Source organism: Anguilla anguilla, chromosome 3 (genome assembly GCF_013347855.1).
Source record: "Anguilla anguilla isolate fAngAng1 chromosome 3, fAngAng1.pri, whole genome shotgun sequence".
In the NCBI taxonomy this organism is placed as follows: domain Eukaryota; kingdom Metazoa; phylum Chordata; class Actinopteri; order Anguilliformes; family Anguillidae; genus Anguilla; species Anguilla anguilla.
This window is the reverse complement of record NC_049203.1, coordinates 23,580,793-23,599,706: the sequence shown is the minus strand read 5'-3', so window position 1 is coordinate 23,599,706 and position 18,914 is coordinate 23,580,793. Positions and strand designations below refer to the sequence as shown.

The window sequence follows — 18,914 nt, the reverse complement described above, 5'->3', positions numbered from 1 at the left end:
AGCTAAACTCTAAATAGTTATTGTATTTTAACCTGTATAATAATACAAATATTATTATTATTATTATTATTATTATTATTATTATTATTATTATTAATAATAATGTATGTATTTATTTTGTATAAGTTTTATTTTAATTAATTGCAAATGTTTGTGCATCAGTTAATATGAACAAGTAGGGTAATGGAAAGGAAGAATGTTTACCGAAATAGATAGCCACTCATGTGTAATCCCTACAAAAATATCAAAGGCCACTGTTACATCATGTCTGATATAAAAGCTACCTTTGATCAAGTGTATAAGCATGCACGAGGATGATGATGAAACAAGATCTTATCAAAATTACATAATTTCTAATATAGAAAAATAGGTAAATACATAGCTACCGCATAGTTCAACCTCTCTCTGTCCAAAAATAAACCGATATGTGGGAGGGAGGTGGTCAGGGCAAGGTCATGTGTAAAAATATAAAAGTATTATGTGTAGCTATGCCCTACATTCCTGCTACGAACCACAGTAGTTGTTTACAAACATACTTTCATGGGAATGACGCCAACGCGTAACTGACCCCGATATAACGGGTTTAAGGCAATACTACTGGCAAGTGAAGAAGCAAGCCCCCTACCCCGCCCTTTTCTCCACTGTGTCACCGCCCCCTACCGGGTTTAGGAATCATTTAAAAGGAGTCTTGATCCGAAAAACAGTAGCTAGTTGTCAGACAAGACAAGTAACACGGGGCCTCTCTGGTGTAAATCCGACAACTCCGTTGGAAAATACTTTTTTCAAGTAATCGCTTTTATCTCGTGTACAGAGGACAAGATATAGACTTCAAGCATCCACAATGAAATCTCCAAAAATGAAATCTCAGAACAAATGTAAGTTGAAAGAATCTTTATGCATCTTTACTGCATTCCATCTCGAGCAAACTGCAAGGTACAGACAGACTTTAGTCTCATAACTATCCGCGGTTATCTATTGGTCATTCTCTTTTTCTTTAAAAAAATGTTTATATCATACTGCACAGCTTTTTGACTGCATTAAATCATGTAGTGATGCATCCTATACTATTTAAATTGATTTCCTATGACTCCTGGTTTTCAAACGATGCAGCAGCACATGTGCCGTTTCAGACCACCATAGTGATGCGCTGTCCTATTCCAACAGCGCAATTTCTTGAAGATGACGACGGTCTTCATGCTGTGTTATGCGAGTTCGACGCAGTCATTGAGGACTTCACGTCCCCCATGGAAAAGAGACATTTCAGATACGACGAACACTTAAAAACTGTGAAAAGGCGGAGTAGCGCCAGCGTCAGCGACAGCGGCATCAGCGATTCAGAAAGTAAGCGTGAACTTTTATTATCAATATTTTGAAAGTTTTCAACAGAATTTTTACGGTAAATAATTCAAGTAGGCTAAACACAACACGTGGATCACAACATATTCGTCTGTACGGATCATTATTGCAGATGACAAACAATAGTTTAGATCCCCTTTGTTCCCAGTCAGTTTCCAGCGTTTAAAAATAAAAACTATGAGGGAATCCATGGGCAGATTTTTATGAGGCTATCAATTGTCCAACCCACTGGACACATTTCAGTTTCATCCACGTTTTATTCATAATCAAAATCATAATTTCTGCTGCAAGCCCTATATTTCCATTGCCTCAATATGAGACTTGATATTTTGCATCGTGAGGGTGAGATAAGGTGATCTGTTTAGCTTACTTTTTATTCAAACCGTAATTGTATATTGAGGAGATCATAAACTCATATCTGTGGTTTGTGGAACAGTAGCTGTGTTGGGCAGGTACTGTACGTGGTTGTAAAGAGATACCCACACACAGTATTAAATGCTCCCAAATATGTTTAAGGTGCAACTGGCAAAGCAAAGTTCTACTTGAGGTATGTCATATAGCCAGGGAAGCAGGGAAGCATAACTCCCTTCCTAAGTGTTCTGCTCTTTGTTCTTTGTATATATACATAAACAGATCAAATAATGATTTGTATGATTGTGATTAAGAGCAGAATTTGGCGTGAAATACGAAAATGGGTCATCTGTTTTTGTGCACCCCCAGTATGTAGCTTCTGACAGCACCGTTCTACTTTGTAACTCTGTACGCTGGAACCTGTGAAAAGTTTGGATGTACACAATAGCCTCTGTTAAGTGATGATTGCTTGTCACTGAGGTATTATCTTTCCTTCTCCCTCTGTAGCCATGCGGCCTTATCACTGTAGAACAATGGTCATCATAACATCAGTTTGCCTCAATGGGCTTAGATTCATTCAACAATGAAAGTGTTAGCTACAATGGTACATTATTATGGACTGAGAGAAGAAACTCCCATGCTTTTACACTACTGCATATACACAACAACGTGTTCCGTGACAAACCAACCCTCATAGAGTAATTGTGACACTAATAATGTACATGTGGTCTCTGCTGGTCTTTTTTGCTGGTGAGAATTTTGCTGTATAAATAATCACTGCACAGTGTTCTCCACATGTAGAAGTTTCCATGTGTTACAAGGAACTTAAGATTACGAAGTGTGAAATACTGTCAAACATAGCAAGCTGTACAGACAGAGATGAGTACAGGAGTTTACATGCTTTAGTGTAAACTCCTGTACACAACACATGATCCTAGCCCTCCGAAAATGTCAGTGGACGCATCTTCAAGGGCCACTGCTGTAGAAATCCTTACAGTAGTTCAGCCATCCAGTGTCTAAGACTAATGCATTATACAGCATTCCCTGCTGGAACACTGTCAAATTGCACAGTTCTGTAAACTTGCCAAATGCTCCTTGCACCCCTTGCGTACAGTGATTTACTCTCACAGCCATATGTGTTGTGGTCATGGGAGTTCTGTGGGAATGCACAAAAGTGATTCCTTAGCACTTACTGGACTGATGACCCTCTTTAAAGAACTCCACAAAGAAGGGCATGCAATTTACATCTAAATTGTATGGCATGGCATACCAGTGGGTCCCACTTTATCAAACTGTATCAAAGGTATTAATTATTAATTAAATAAATAAAATAAAAATAAAATAAAGAAGCAGCCTCTAAAATGTGTATTTCTGAAGTACTTAATGACTAGAAAAGTTTTGATAATTACAATAGAACTCAGTTGACTTGGCATTAATCTACAGCACAGGATCTCACATGGCAAGACCTGAATTATTAACCAGAAACCGTTTTTCTAACTGCCATTTTGAAAAATGGGGTTAATTCCTTGTTTTTCTGAAGGCAGAACGTTAGAACATAAGTGCCTGAAACTGCTGGAAGCGATCGAGACTTTGCTTTCACACCCACCGGCAAACGGCCACCAGTTTCTAGATTCCATCTCCTTCGGGGTGCAAAGAATGGAGTGTTCAGGACTTCATTGAACCGTGCCTGCAAAAAGACAGATAGGCAGGGAGAGCCAGGACTCCACAACCCAGGCCAGAAGCAGGGTTCAGGGTCAGTTCCATGTCTCATCACCACCACTCCAGGTGGTGCTGCACATTCACAGCAGTGTGGACGGGTAGACTGGAAGACTGCCCTGAGCTTTAAATGGAATTACTGAAGTCTGGATTAAGGGGTGGACTGAATTTTGATTTATGAATAATCATCTCTCATTCTGGACCTCCCTCTATCATCCCTTACATGAACGGGATATACTGAAATTAAATGAATTATGTGGATTTTTGGGAAATATAATGATATAATGTTTCATAGTGATTTATAAGAAATATATACCAATATCAACAATAATTTGCATATTTGCTAACATATTTTGTGGTGTTGAAATATACTTTCTGATCTTGAGGACATCTTTTATTTCAATACGTTGCACTATATTCTATTTCCGCAAGGTATGTAGAAGACAAGTCTGTTCATAAGAGGAATGTGATTGGTCAGCAAAACCCACTGAGTCACCCAGCTCTGGCTAATGGAGGAGATCAGAGGGCAAAAAGTCTTACCCACTGAGATCCTCAGTCACCCAAGTATAAAATCAGGTTAACGGTGTGCCATAATGGTTAGTGAACTAGACTTTGACCTCCACCAAGACGGCTGTAGGTTAAGTAGCTGCTGCAGTTTTACAGAGGAAATGTTCTCAACGTGAAACCCTTTCATCAACTGCTCCTGTAGGGGTGCCACAGTATGTGAAATATAGATTATCAAATCACATCTTTGACATCTTGGCCATGGACATGATTCCTATCCCTTTGAAGCAATATTGAAATCACACAAGGTGATAGGGTCTAGGCTACAGTATATGCATGTGCATTCTCATATAACCTTTTTAGGAGCATAATTTGTAAGAATCATAAGCATAACAGTGTCATGATTGGTTGAATCCAAGGGGGCAAATGGCAGTTGATTTTGATTTGAATAGTCAATTTTCATGAGTGGGGAACGTTTGGCTTTCACCCACAGAAATTAACTTCAAAATACCCAGGGGCAAATTTAAAGGGTTCATTATGTCACACACAGTAACACAGTCAAAAAGTGTTACAGCTTTTTGCATTTGTATAAAAGTTCTACAAATGTGCACATTTTTTGAAAACCAAGTTCAACCTGTTCTCACACAATGGAATATACTTCCACCAGATGCAATATAGCAGCAGTATATAAGGAGTTTGCCACCATAGAGTTCTGCAGATTAGTGAGTACCTTAACATCTCCAGTAATGGCATGTCATTTTGTTTTCTTGTTCTGAACAATTTGCTGAGAGGAAGAATGTGCAAACACATACTGAAGAGCAACATTATTATGCACAGGCAGTGTTGCCTTTCAAGTTTGGAAGGACTTTGGCTATAAATTAACCCACAGGTGTGGAACTTGTTGACTTGAAAAGGTCTGTGTGTGTGAATGTGAATGTGAGCAAAAACAATGAAGATGTGATTATTAGAGACTGCACCATTCACACGCTGGGCTTGCACTATCAGCACAGATGCTAAATATTATTATATATTATTATTATATTCAGTTGTTGACCAGGGGCCCAAATGTAGTTGGGCATTGACATACTCTTGGCCCTTTGATCATTGAGAAAATAAGCACCATGTATATACAGTACATCAAAACTTTTAACAATAACCCGACCTGTGTCTGCATGTCTGTGTACCATCCCTAGTGACAGAATAATAAGTGACAACTATTCATATTTGAAATGCCTCTATGTTGTATATGCACATATTACTTATTCACGTATTGTTTTGTAAGTAGCTTAAGGACAATTGGCAAACCAATTCAAAGTTGCAGTAAGCATGTGGAACATCCATGAATACAGAAGAGATTTTCCTGTAATTACCTTTGCTATTGGTATCATCCATCTACCTGGGTGGCATATGGAGAGGTGAATGAGCATTCTTTGGTTCTGACTGTGATCCCCTCTCTCTCTCTCTCTCTCTCTCTCTCTCTCTCCCCTCCATCTCTTCCCTTCTTCCCTAACAGGTGCAGAGTCCCTCAACAGAAACAGTTTCAGCTTCAGCGATGAGAAGCTGAACTCCCCCACCCCAGTGTTCTCTCCTACGCCTACCTATCTGACCGCTTCATCACCTAGAGGTGCGTTTGCTTTGCGTGCCCTGCGTGTAACACATGTGTGACGAGGTTGTTGGACGGTCATCTGATTTGACTTGTTTCTCCGCTGTATCTACAGCTAAGCTTGGTGACACTAAAGAACTGGAGGACTTTATTGCTGACCTCAACAAGACATTAGCAAGTAAGTGTTATGAGGTGAATGCAGCAATGAAACATTTAACCTTGTGGTACATTTTTTACTATCAAGGTTTTCTGAGAAGACTTTAAGGGTGTATATTTGGTGTAAATACTCAATGCCTTCATTTAAAATCTTGTGAAAATAAGTTGGGTTAGAGATTCTGCAGTTTATTATGGGACTTTCCTGGTAAAATCATGGAAAAATACATTTCAGGATTGGCATTATGAGACTCAGAATTCAGTTAAAAATAAACTATAGTGTAGTGAGATCTTTTATAGTGAAGGAGAAAAGTAGAGAGCTCCTTTAATATTCAGGCTAATATCCTGGGCAATATAATTATGTTTAATCATTCTTGTAAAATGTAAAAGGTTGTAATGGTTGACGCTAGTGTTATGAAAGAGAGGACAGTTTATCTCCCATGAGATGAGAGCAAGGACTTCCTTGTAATGATATGGCCCAGTTGGGTACTGTATGTTCCAGCATCATTTCAGCAGTGCAATAAAGTGAAAATTAGCACGTTTGTTGGAACAGACTGTTTACCATAGCTGTCAGCTATGTCAGTAGGTCCTAAAACCAATCTAAGTATAGCACTGATATCCTGAGACCTTCAAATCCATACTTAGTGTACTACTTCTCCTGTTGTGTTTACCCACAGCCATGTGACCTGGAGCCAGGGCTGGGAGATACCCACTCCAGGAAGACTGAGCAGGGCCAAACCTTGTGGTTCAGCGAGAATAGCGCGAAGCCGAGATGTGGTATAATGTTCAACAGACTGACCGTTTTCCCCACTGCCCTGCGTGGTGCTTCTTAATGGGGAAACATGTGCTGTAATATTATTTAAATGGCTTATTATATTTGTAAATTTGTAGAGTTGTTTATTGTAAATTTTATCCATACTGCTTTTTTTTGTGAAATATATTTTTGTATTTGATGTAAATATGGATTCAGATTTTATTGCTTCTGTATAAATAGCTTAAAATAGCTTAAATTGTGTGTTGTTTTTTGTGTTTGTATTACTGTGAACCCTAATTTACAACTGGAAAGCAAAAGATAATGATATACATCATATTTAATGCTTAAAATATTCAATAAAATTGGATTTAAGAAAACAGTAACGAAACCAGTCTACCAGTCATTCAATTATAACTGGAAAGTTCAGTGCCTTTTCCCTCTGCCGTCTGCCCCCTTAAAATATATATATATATTTTAAAACTCAAGTCTCTTAACGGGAAACCTAAAGCCTAAAATCTATTCTTTACAATCTGTTGACTCTAAATTGTTCTTTCCACTCACAATACAATTAAAACAATCAATTGCAGTTGAAACTTAGCAGAAATCAAGGTATCTGTCTTGTGAATTATGCATGAACTCACATCAGCAAATGACCACTGTCATATATTTACAAATGATTGTGGTGTTATCTGTAGGTCTTTAGAGTAATTTTGACTCTTTTGCTTCAATGATGAATAAATTGTTCACTGAAAAGAAACATTTCTGGTGTGTTCGCTTTTGTTGTAATGAGTGTTAATATGCTGGGAATACTTGAATAATTGAATACTTGAACTTCATATTTGGCAATAAATTCTATATCCTTATATCTAATGAGATATAAAGCTGATCCAATTAAGTAGTTAAGTAGTAGTAAACAGTTGAGGACTTGGATGAAACAAAAATGTGATACTGTCGTTGCTCATGGCCAGGACTCCAGCTTCAAAAGTTCAATGATATGAACATTTCTACTGGCATACTGTCATGAACATTTTATCATGTGCCTTTTGTATATCAGAGATTCCAAAATGAGTGCTTTCACTGGGCATTAAAAAAAACAATGAAATAACATTACATTAGTGGAATTTTCACACTGCCCTGCTGTCTCTGTTTAGCTCCTCTCTGTTACCATTAAAATGAGTGATGTATATAAAATGCGCAGAGCAAGTTCTTTCAGGAAACTCTTAATGCAGCTAACCATTGGTCAGCCTCAGCATTGGTCTCTCATACTCAACCTATCGCACGCACACATAACAAATTGAGCACCTTTTTTTAATTGACAGTCAGACCACTCAGGTGCTGCTCATTGCCTGAATTGCTTTTTGCATGCTACGCTTGCTGCAGCTCATAAGACTGTGCTCACCCTCTTCCACCTGTTGGTTGGATTTGCTTGTAGATACTGGGGGGTTTTGGTATTTCTCTTGTGTAGTAGGGGATGTGTATCATGATCATTCGATAAGTTAGTGCGTGCTGGTACATGCACAGATGTACCTAATGCACATCCATTCAGTGGTAAATCAAAAAATAATTACTTCGCATATTTCATTAATATATTTAATCTAAATATATGAGTCGTCCTGACTGAATTAGATTTCTGTCACTTTACTTGTGCAGTAGGAACGTTGAAAGAGAAATCACTTCGTGATTCTGGTGTAGATATACCAGTGCCCCACAACGTCAGATTTAACTAGTTGATTTAACAAATTAAAATGTTCAAATATATATATATAGGATATTCATCCTATGGAATAATTTTATTCTGAACATTGTTAAAAATGTTGATTATAAAATTGTCTGTCATCGTAGGAATTGTGCAGGTGTCTTAAGGGTTAAAATATTTAAAATGCAGTATTTGACCCTGGTCTGTTATGGAGGCATGACCCAGTTGGAGCAGGTGGGACAGAACATGATCTTTATTACAGATCTGGAGCCTGACTGAGACGGGACACTCACTGGCCGGTCAACTGACTTGGCTATGGTCTAAAAGAATGTACTGTCCCCGGCCTCAGTCCTCACAGAACATTCAGGAACAGAAGGGAGGTCAGAAAAAGTCCTATTACCCAAAGGATAACACCAAAGAATACCTAGAGTTTGTATTAGGCCTTTCTAAGTAAAATCTCATTGGGGAAAAAACTCTGAGAGACACCTGGCGAGAAATCAACAGGGAAACATTACAGCTTACTTTGTGCATAGGCCGATCTCAATTAAAAATAATACAAACACATGCATATTAGCAAGTCATGGCTAAAAGACTGTTATGCAACAATATGCACATCTACCCCAGTTTCCATGGTTACTCCCATTGCCACCAGCTGTGGCCTTTTGGCGCATCCCAGTCGGCATCTGGAATGTTCTTTTTGGCAGGGCCGCATGTGTCAGGCCTGGCAGGGGACCAAGCCAGCCGCAGAGGGGCGTTGGTCCGGGAGTGTGGGAAAGTCAGAGGTGGACGGCTGGGCCGTCTGCCCGCAGACAAACAGGAAAGATGGGCTAAACTAGGACATTCTGCTCCTTAGTAAACATGTCAAAAGCCCAAGGCAGGGGGGGGAGTGTTGGAGGGTGAAAAAAAGGGGTAGAGGGAGGAAGAGGAGGAACAATGGGGAACTGCAGGGGATAGCAACAGCACAACAACAGTGCCACCGGCACAGGATGTCAAGACATTATATTTAGGCAAAACAATACTAACGTGCACATGGAAAAATGTGTGCACAACAATTCAGTTTCAGGAACTGATTTAGAAATAGATGCCTTTTTACTTTGTGTGCCAACATCTATCCATTTGAAGCTGGACACTTCACTCACGATGGATAATGGATAATAATGAATAAAATTAACAAAATATAGGATTAATCCTAAATAATGTATGTGAATATACAAATAAGTACAATACAAGAATGTACAATAACAATGAAGTAAAATTGCATCCTCAAATTGCACACACAGAATAACTGTCAGTGTAAGATAAAATCTAAGCAGACTTTTAACTCAGAGTCCCCTTTGGACACGGTTAAAGTTAATGTTACTGTTAGAGTTGATTAAATGCTAGTAATTTTGCTGTGCATTGTTTTGTGGAAGAGTGTCTTGAACAGGGGTCTCAAAATCCAGTCCTGGAGGGCCACAGTATCTGCCAGGTTTAGTGATTTCCTTTCGATCAGCAGCCAATTTAAATTTTAGAAACAAGGTTACTTTAATTTAGCTCTTAAGAGCAGGAAGGCATCCAAAAACAGCAGACACAGTGGCCCTCCAGGATTTCAGTTTGAGATCCCTGGTATTGATGAACTACAGCTAATTCAATTGTGATTGAATAATGGAGTTATGGAGAAAACATGTTACAATCAAAACCTGGAAAATGGGACAGAAATCTTGAAAAGACACAAGGGGCTCTATCTTACACCCGGCGAAAAGCGGCGCCAAGCGCAACGCAAGTGTTTTTGCTAGTTTCAGACCGACGCAGTAGTCATTTTCCCATCCAGCGCCCACGTTGTTTAAAAAAGCAAATGTACTTGAGCCCATCTGAGCGCCCTTTCGCATGTTGGTCTTAAAATGAGGTGTGGTCAGGTGCATTGTTGGCGTATTGCTATCTTGAGGCAGTGGAAAGCGATTGCGCGATTGACCAACAAAAACCTGGTCTTAAGTCAATGGCGTAGTATTTTACTGTTATTTTAAGGGCGCATAATTAAAATAGTAATATGCGCCTATATAGGCGGGGTCACAACACGTGATATTTTTAAAAAATACATGTCATAATGGTTAGTCATAATATTTATCAGAATTACTTGGCAAATCCGCCATTATAATAGCAAACTGCCAAGGTGCAAGCACACCTGGCTTTTAAAGGGAATGGGAGATCACACTCTGATTGGTTTATTTCATGTTACGCCCAAAACACACCTATGATTAATTAAGAGACTAAGTACAACCCCTTTGAACCATGCACCTTACTTTGTGCTCAGATTATCCAACGTTAAACCAGAAAAAGTGGATTTGGACAAGCCCTAAATGCACTTGCGTCATGCCCTTTAGACCGTGCCCTTAAAATATAGTCCAAGAAGGTCGTTGGATCCAATAATATGAGGCCCTTTCACTCTCAGCTGATTTAAACTATTGAATGACTAATCTAATTTCACCTCAGTCACAGGGACATTTTGTGGACAGTTTAGCACAAGCACTGGTATGGATTCATACCTATGAAAAAGATAATTTGGGTACATCCAAACAACAGGGCTTTGGATCCACATCGCCTATGCTAATAAATCGACCCAGCACAGTTACAAAGGTGGAAGAACTGGCATAAATCATACCATTCCAAAATTATGTTAATAATCATGTAATCATGTATTTCATTTTTTACAGATCAAAAGCTATATATGAAGGCATGAGTTTGAGTGTTTGTGTTTGCATACATGCATGCATGTTTGTGTGTGTGTGTGTATGTGTGTGTGCGAGCATGCATGCATGTGTGCATATGTGTAGCATTACCACAGTAGACAGAGTGTGTTCTTTTGTGCGAATACTCAACATATTATGTTGTGCCTTAGAATTACCCTGGACAGACAAGATCCAATTTAACCCAGACAGTTAACCCTTCTTATGAGATTATGGACATACTGAATCAGCTACTTGGTTTCCCTCAAAGGTGTTTAGCTCTACTCTGCCTATACAGTGTTGTCCTCCTTTGCACAGTTCACTATCAATGCACATGTAAGAACTAAGGAAGTGCTGTTCATTGGTATAGTGTCCTATTCATGCATGTGTTGTCTATTTGACACACAGTAATGTGTGGAATTTCTATGAAATCAGAGTAATATGTATCCTATCACAGTTGATTTAATACTGAATGTTTCACTGTGGATGTGCAATTTTAAAATAAGTCGTCCCTAAGTTAACTGTTGTCGGGCTAAATTACCTGTTAGTGCACTAATGTTGTTTTACAGCAAAGTGCAATCTACTTTAGAAGTGTTAAAGTATAATTGTGTGGAGTTTTAAATAGTGATAAGCAATCTGCAGTCTATAGAGAAGAACTGTATCTATCCATTGCATTGGTTCCGTCCTATGCTATGCACCGTTATTGGCCAGAGAAGAATAATATCCATGACATTCTATGTACCATAGGAGGGCCTTAGTCTTTATCAACAATCTTATGCAGAAAATAATTTATTCTTAGGTAGAATATATATGGATGGTACAAAGATTAAATATCTTTCAGGCCACAAAATGCGATTTAATTTCCTCGAAATTTCACCAAGCACAGCTATACTTATTATAAGTTTGTTCAAATGTAGTGGTCCCTCCAATGACCTCTGAGTCACTAACAGCCTGTAATCTTATTGGGGCAAATGGTTAAAGGTCCCAGGCCAGGGTCAGTGGTGGTCAGAAAGCATAACAGGAAAAAAGACAGGCTAATGACTTCTACTCTTTGATGTAAATGAATATCTATGGCAGAGATCTTCAACTGTAGTTAGTGGTAGCCTGCTCTGCCAGTTGTGGTGAAGTAGATGGAGGTATTGAGGCATAATTATCGCAATAATTTAAATATACTTTATAGCTGGGTAACTCAATGGATCCTTAAGGTTTTCCCTAAAGTTCAATAGGTCTGAAAAAGTTTAATTCTGAAGTTGACTTCTGAACTTACCATAAAGTAAAAGTAAATCACTCGCCTTTATGTTTGTGAAAGCTTAGGACAGATTTTGAATCCTGGCCTATATCTAGACTCCATCTGCAGGCAGACATGGTTTGGAGGTTCTCCTATTCAAAACCAGTTCCGGGAAAGCAGGTTCCTATTCCTAGAAAGCTGTAGGATATAGTTTCCTGACAACGCGAAGCACTAGCTAGGAGAAAAAACACCTACTGTACTTGACACTGAGTCAAATGGAATACGTGGGGGAACACTCATTAGATCATCAGTGCCACTAATTAAGATGTGACAAGGAGGCCAATGTGCTTGACCAGGCAACATTAAGAGATCCTAAAGCTGAGATAGCAGCAGTGTCAGTGATCCTGAAGAACCCAAGCACATTGGCTGTGCTGAGGGTGGGCCTGGGGCCACAGAAAACAAAAAAGGATAAGAGCACCCATTACCAGCATTCTGAGGGAAAAGGTCAAACCTCTCGGGGAAACAATCATTTAGCCTGAATGTCAATCATCTTGATAAGGTCACACCTGTCCTGTTTGTTTTGTGGACTTATATGTGATTTTTTTTTTAAATGCTGAGAGAAGTACACCCAGCAGAGTTCAATGAACCAGAAACTCAGAGATCCTGAGTGACACTGAGCAACTGTGAAACAAGCTAAATCGGTTGAGGACCTGGCTAAACACCGGTTGCGATGTTCAGATCTCACCCAAAAAGGCAGTAATTTGCTCCCTTAGGCTTCATAATGTGTCTGTCATCACACTACTCTTATTTCACTGTCACAGGGCACTATTTGCCAAGAGGGAGAAGAAAGAGAGCTTTCAAACTGCATGAATAAGAACGAGGAGGGAAAAATTTATCAGGGTTTAGTTAGGGGGGATGAAAGACAGCCTGTCCGCAGCAAGTGGCCTTTCAGTTGAATCACGAGGAGACAAAGTGTTTTATTGGTAAACAACTTCACAATAAATCATGTGGAAGGCTTGGCCAGTATAGAGCAGGCTACAGCAGACACTTTCACATAAATATTTAAATTGAATTTAATATGCAGAAATCCAATGAATGTAAAAAATAAAATAAAATTTAAAAAAGTTTGGTTGTCAGAGTTTTTATTTTAATTTTACCAGAAAACAATGATGGTTGTCGGTGACTACCCCTTATGGAATGGTTATGGGACATTTTTCCCCATTTTCATGATATAAGGAACATTGAAAATCAGTATTTTACTTTGGATGCATAGCATAAATAGTATTTTTACACATTTTCAATATTACTAATACCCCTTACCCCTGGCAGCCCTGGTCATGTGTCTTTGTGTGAACATAATTTCACAGTAGTATTCCTGGCATATCATAAGATCCTTTGGGGACTGGGTGACAAGCTACAAGTGAAGATGTTCAATCCAAACGAATGCAGCTACAACCAGCTCCTACCAAAACCACTATTCATAGTTTCTCTGTTCACACCCCTGCTACAACTTGCTGATCTATAACTGAAGTATTAAAAGCTACTTGTTGGCAGAAATCTCAGTCCAGGCTGTTTGTCAGAAGCCCATCAGGTAAAAATAATGGTGGTGGCTGGGGCTGGGAGGGGGTGCGGGAGAGGACTGTTCCGCTGGCCCTAAGGGGGTAATCTCTTAAAGATCATTTGTCAATTCCTACTTATCAGCCTGTTCAGCACTGCTGAGGTGACATGCATTCCACACTCTGACTGCCCACCAGGGTCACACGGCACAGGAGAGGTCATGCTGGCGTAAGAGGGGACAGCACAGCCGGAGATAACATTAGCCAGCTGAGCTAAAGCCCACGGTTCTCAGACATGGGAGCTAATCTCATAAATGTTAATGATTAAATTCATTATAGTTTGAGAAATACATGGGGTTTGTCATGGAAGAAGAGATAGATAAACATGCTGCTTAATGCTACCTGTTCACACTGTACATGGGAGGACAAAGTCTTCAGTCAAGAATTACATAAACTGAATCAAGTGTTTTAGTTATTGAACACAACAACAACCTGCACCCACATCAGCCCTCTTCAGAAAAGATGGGGGACGCTGGCCCCAACACATTCCTTTCAACCTAATTTGGGGCTGAAAGTATGTTGCAGTATACGAGCTCCACATACATCACAATAACTGTTTCCAGGAATACACGTTCCTGTGTAGTTAGTTTGTAGTCACTGCACATACTATTTAAACACCCTCCCCAGTCATGTGATGAGGGAGTGGCTGCAGAGCATCACATTGCATACTTTGTCTGATGCATCCAAAACAGGGGAACAATGAGCGGGGGGCGGTAGAAAACAAGACTCCGCTAGTTTTAGGATCACATCCAGTTACACCACATGCACATACCAAGTGTTGTAAATTACCCCCCACTGTTTATTGTGATGAATTATGATTCAAACAGGACATTGTGTGGCTCAAGTATAAACAGCAATTAGGAAAGTGGGATCATCTGGAATATATCAGGAGACAAATCACTTAAAATGTACTCGCCACAGATTGCTAGAAAATAACACATGGTTTGCTCATTTACGAATGCAATGCTTTTGATTATGATTAACAAGAGCACTGGCTACTAAATTCCCTTGCATTACAATTGTCATGTAAATACCTTCCGTGTTTTCAGAAAATGTGCATAAGACTAAACACAAGGTTTTAAATGGCCACAAGTGAATGCAGAATATTCCTCTAAAATATGACTCTTAAGTCAATTTTCCAAGACTCCCCTGACTCCTCAAGGACACTATAGCACACTTGGCACGTAGCAGAGCTTGCAGAATGCTTTCCAAAAGACACATGTGAATTTCAGCAATTTCGACACCAGAGCATTTAAAACAACAGAGGCAGGCCCAGACAGTCAGTCACAGCCAACACTGCAGACTTCAAGTGAGGAATATGTAACCATAAGCCACAGAAGTAATAAGATAAGATAAGATATACTTTTATTGAACCCTGTGGGGTAATTTGTGATCTGCATTTGACCCATCCTAGTTACTTAGGAGCAGTGGGCAGCCACATTGCAGTGCCCGGGGACCAACTCCAGTTCTGAGGCCAGTGCCTTGTTCAAGGGCAACAGCAGGAGCGCACCTAACATGCATGTCTTTGAGTGTGGGAGGAAACCGGAGTACCCGGAATAAACCCACACGAACATGCAAACTCCACACAGAGAGGATCCAGTTGGACCCGGATTCGAACCCGGAACCTACTTCTTGCGTGGCAGCAGTGCTAACCACTATGCCACTGTGCCCGTGGAAATAATGCATTTCTCAAAAGCTGCTTTGCCAATGCTAATGAAAGGATACTTTCAACTTTTATGACTGTCATTACTAACCCCTTTCATATTATATACTTGTAGTTAAATCGTCCACTGTCATCACAGAAGTCCACATGCATCACAAGGGAAAAGGTATTGTATTTTACCCTATATAGGGGAAAGGTAGCCTGGAACCAGGCTGTGACTGATTGGTTACACTGAGTATTTTATAATATCAGCTGGGTTAAAGGTCATGGGAAAAATAATTTGAATAAAATGAGTTCCAACTCGAGGCAATTGCAGTTCAGCCTGAAATCCATGAAAAAGCATTTTCTTGAAAGAAAATGTCTTTTTTGGCAAACTTTGAATTCAACTTGAAGTTAAATAGTTTGCTTGGTTTAGACTATATGGAGTCCTGAAAATGTGTTTTAAATTATGCAAATATACATTTGTACGTACATACAGTTCATACACATGATAGCAATTAATCAAAAAAGATTTTTTTCTGAATTAATTTAATTAATAAAAATATGCATTCCTTAGTGTATGACTTAGTTTAATGACAAAAACAATATATTTTTTTCAAAGTCAATATTTTTTACCTTTTTTGGGGGGACAATTTTTGTCCGTTATTCCATGGAAGTTATGTTTTTTCACTGCATGATTATGATTGGCCCAGGTGATTTTTATGTATATTTCCAGTTCTCTCGTTCTGGTGACAAGCCGGTTTACAATGGCTGGTATCAAGGCATTCAAGGTTCATGGGCTAACACAAGAAAATAAACTTCTTTTAATTCCAATGCAGTTTGTACAGTGATGCTATGTTTCCAGAGGGCGTACATGTGAACAAATACATTTAGCATTTATACACAATTAGAAATATCAGTTTTTATATCTTTCCATTACTTCTTTCTGTTCTTCACAGATCTCAAGGAGCAGAAGCCTTTCACTCCCAAAGACCTGTGCAGTAATGTTGATATAAGAATCCAGCTACAGTTTCCTTGAGGGCAGTGGTCTCAGGTTGCATGAGCCATAGGAAATAGTTCCAATCAAAAATAAGATTAAGCGTAATTTTCTGATATAGAAAATGTCCAAGGGTCAAGTGTATTTCAGGGTCAGTGCTATTTAAATGCTGTTTAAACAGCATTGACTTGTGAGATTTTCCGCAATACTGCCAATGTTCCCTTGGGTGTTTGGTGCTGAAAAGCAAAAGCAAGCTGGCAGTGTCAACTGTGGACGTAGATCAAGTTGAAACAGCCAAGGCCTTCTTACACAGATCTTCTTTCTGGACGGGCGGTGGCCTCAAACAAAGAGGACTCAATTCACATTAATCACGGAAAGATGGTGAAAGCAGGAACAAGACGATTATGATTGCTATTCCACTATGAAGCGCTCTGCCCGGAACCCTGCGACAGAATGACCTTTTCTCTGCAAAAATCCATAGCCGCGGCCTTCGAATGGTTAATGAAGGAGGATAATGGGAAGGAACGATGTCACACTTTGTCACACAGAGTGACGCTCCGAGACCGGAATTGCGGGCCCGCGTGCTCAATGGGACACGGCGTTATTGCATTTTAGGAACGCGTCATTCCGACGCATTTCCATTAGCCAGCAGAATCCCTCGGTGAAAGGCTGGTATGCGGCTGTGTCTTGGCAGCAGGGGCTCAAGGCTGAGAGAGTGAGGGGGAAGGCAGGCTGCTCCAGCCAGCTGGGCGTGGGGTGTAATGGTGGGGGTAGGAGGGCGGGAGGGGGGGGGGTGTGTTATGAAGACTCAAAATGAATCATTCTTCACGCCTGTTACTGACCTCCACAACTTTCTGTTATAAGCTGCAACCAGATCTTGCTGGCATTCTAGCACTCAAGCCTTCTGTACACATTGTTACGTAATGGGCCGGAGAGAGGAACAGCGCATTTATTGTTGAGATAAATTTTAATATTCCCGCATTCAATGGATATGTTCCTCAGCCCATAGGTGATAATTCAGGAGTTTAGAATTATAGTGCTCCCTCTGAGTGTTTATTGAACATGAGGGGTCAAATCCATTTCAGTTCAGGAAAGGAAATTCAATTAATGAATTTTTAAATGTCCATATGACGTTATAGGCATTTTTTTAAATTTATTAAGAGCGTTTCAGATAATTTCCTGAATTGACTGAGTTAAAATGGAATTGACTCCAGCCCTATTATGACTTCTTTTGCAACACAAGAGATGAAATTCATCCAAAGACTCGTATTGATTCTACACAAAACAATGACAAGATATGGGAGTCAATTTTTCAAAAAACAGACTTTCTCCTAATAGCATTCAATAATTGTAAGCTCTTGGGAGATCAGCCCTGGGATGACTTGCTGAACATAAGTGACTGAAATATAAATGAGAGGCTCCTGGTCAATAAGGACGTAACAATCAATCCAACGGCAGTAGGGAGCAGAATGAAGAGAAAGTTCTCACTGCTGGGCTGCTTCCCCCACAGATTTGAGTCTGACTCATTTCTCTGGATTAAGCCCTGAAAAACGCTTACAGAGGCCAAAGGTGAAGTCTCTGGTCCTGACCCCGTTAATCATCCGAACCAACCTCACTTGTCAGCGGTTGGATGAGTCTTTGTGCCAAAGACCAGAATTGTCTCCTGTGTTGATGATCTATAAGGTCTGAAATGTTAAACTTGTTCAGGGTCTCTCCTCATGTTTCTTTGGCAAAGCTGTTCTAGCAATATAGAAATGATGCAACGGATCATTTGTAAACACTAAATACCCAGCCTGCCCTGAAGGTGTTAGTATAAAGGACTGGTAAAATGTATGATTGCATATCAGGATTTTTCACTTCTGCTAAAATCAGCAGAACAGATGGATGCTTCTGACTTTCTCTCAGTATATAAAGCTATTAATACAAATTCTCAAGTCTTAACAAATATATCATTGTTTCTGTGTGTTATTCTATTCACTGAGTAATTAGGGTGATCTGTGCATTTTCTTTGCTGTGCTGTGCATGGTTCTGGGGAGTTACGGCTTTTTATCAATGGGAAAGCTACAGCAATAACAATAACTATAAAATAACAAAAATTGTTTCCAGTTCAAATGAGGCATAAATGAAAGATAACAAATAAAAGATCAACTGGAACTGGATTTTAATGATTCCATTATGCAAATTACTCTCAGAGTGGTTTTGGAACATATCTCTGACAATAAAGCATGTATCACCAATCACCTTTGTGCACCTTCTGAACCCATGGGAAGCATTATGTACAGAGTAACACATAAGCACAAAAGCAAAACATTTTGTCATGGAAAAGAAATGATTCATTGTTTGTCATTATAGTTATCATTTTCTGAGTAAAAGGTTTGGTTTGTACTCTTGCTGTGGTACACAGTGTTTGTATGGTCAGTACTCTTGGTGTATGACAATCTTTTAAGTTCATGTTTATTGGAAATGCACATTTTCCCTGAAGGTCACAAGATAATGTACAAAACAATTACAGAAAAAAAAATGCAAAATGCAAATACAAATGTAATCATTTTGGCTGGCTTGTCTGAACTCTTACTGTGTATGGTGTTGTAAAGGC

General features: G+C 39.4%; 1 protein-coding gene across 1 annotated transcript; it reads left to right on the top strand.

Annotated features, from left to right (window-relative positions):
• Positions 1-690: 690 nt before the first annotated feature.
• On the top strand, positions 691-7,196 carry LOC118222132 (regulator of cell cycle RGCC-like). Its single transcript, XM_035407469.1, has 5 exons — positions 691-875; positions 1,165-1,341; positions 5,441-5,551; positions 5,646-5,708; positions 6,361-7,196. The coding sequence occupies exons 1-5, from the start codon at positions 842-844 to the stop codon at positions 6,366-6,368; spliced, it is 393 nt and encodes a 130-aa protein (XP_035263360.1). The 5' UTR covers positions 691-841; the 3' UTR covers positions 6,369-7,196.
• The last annotated feature ends 11,718 nt before the right edge of the window (positions 7,197-18,914 follow it).